This window comes from Orycteropus afer, unplaced genomic scaffold (assembly GCF_000298275.1).
Source record: "Orycteropus afer afer isolate SDZICR_OR568_19922 unplaced genomic scaffold, OryAfe1.0 scaffold03390, whole genome shotgun sequence".
Lineage (NCBI taxonomy): Eukaryota > Metazoa > Chordata > Mammalia > Tubulidentata > Orycteropodidae > Orycteropus > Orycteropus afer.
Genome location: NW_006924977.1, coordinates 7,153 through 7,654, shown reverse-complemented (window position 1 = coordinate 7,654; position 502 = coordinate 7,153). Strand labels below are relative to the sequence as shown.

The 502-nt window shown below is 45.8% G+C and overlaps 1 protein-coding gene across 1 annotated transcript; it reads right to left on the bottom strand.

Moving 5' to 3' along the window:
• Nucleotide 1: 1 nt before the first annotated feature.
• LOC103213485 (olfactory receptor 5L1-like) lies at nt 2-499 on the bottom strand (the record flags this gene model as incomplete). Its single annotated transcript, XM_007959254.1, has 1 exon — nt 2-499. A coding segment is annotated over exon 1 (498 nt), but the record flags the coding sequence as incomplete, so codon positions are not given.
• Between the last annotated feature and the right edge of the window lie 3 nt (nt 500-502).

The window sequence follows — 502 nt, the reverse complement described above, 5'->3', positions numbered from 1 at the left end:
TGGTGATGATCTCAATGACAGTGGCTACAATGTTCACCAGAAGTTCATTTATAGAGACATCAGAGCAAGCAAGAGTGAAGATAGGAGGTAGATCACAGAAGAAGTGGTTAACCACATTGGATCGATAGGACGGGATCTCCAGAGCTAAACACGTGTGAATCAGAGAACACACTGCCCCACACAGGTAGCAGCCAGAGACCAGCTCCACACAGAGCTTCTGGGACATGATGACCATATACAACAGAGGCTTGCAGATGGCCACAAAGCGGTCATAGGCCATCACGGCCAGTAGGATCACCTCAGTGATCACACAAGTGCAAAACAAATAGAACTGTATAATGCACCCCACAAAGGAAATGGGTTTATCCTTGTTGATGGTATTGTCTAATGTCTTAGGCACAATGATAGTGGAGTAGCAGAAATCCACAAAGGACAAGTGGCTGAGGAAAAAGTACATGGGGGTGTGAAGCTGAGAGCTGACCTGAATTACCATAATCATACC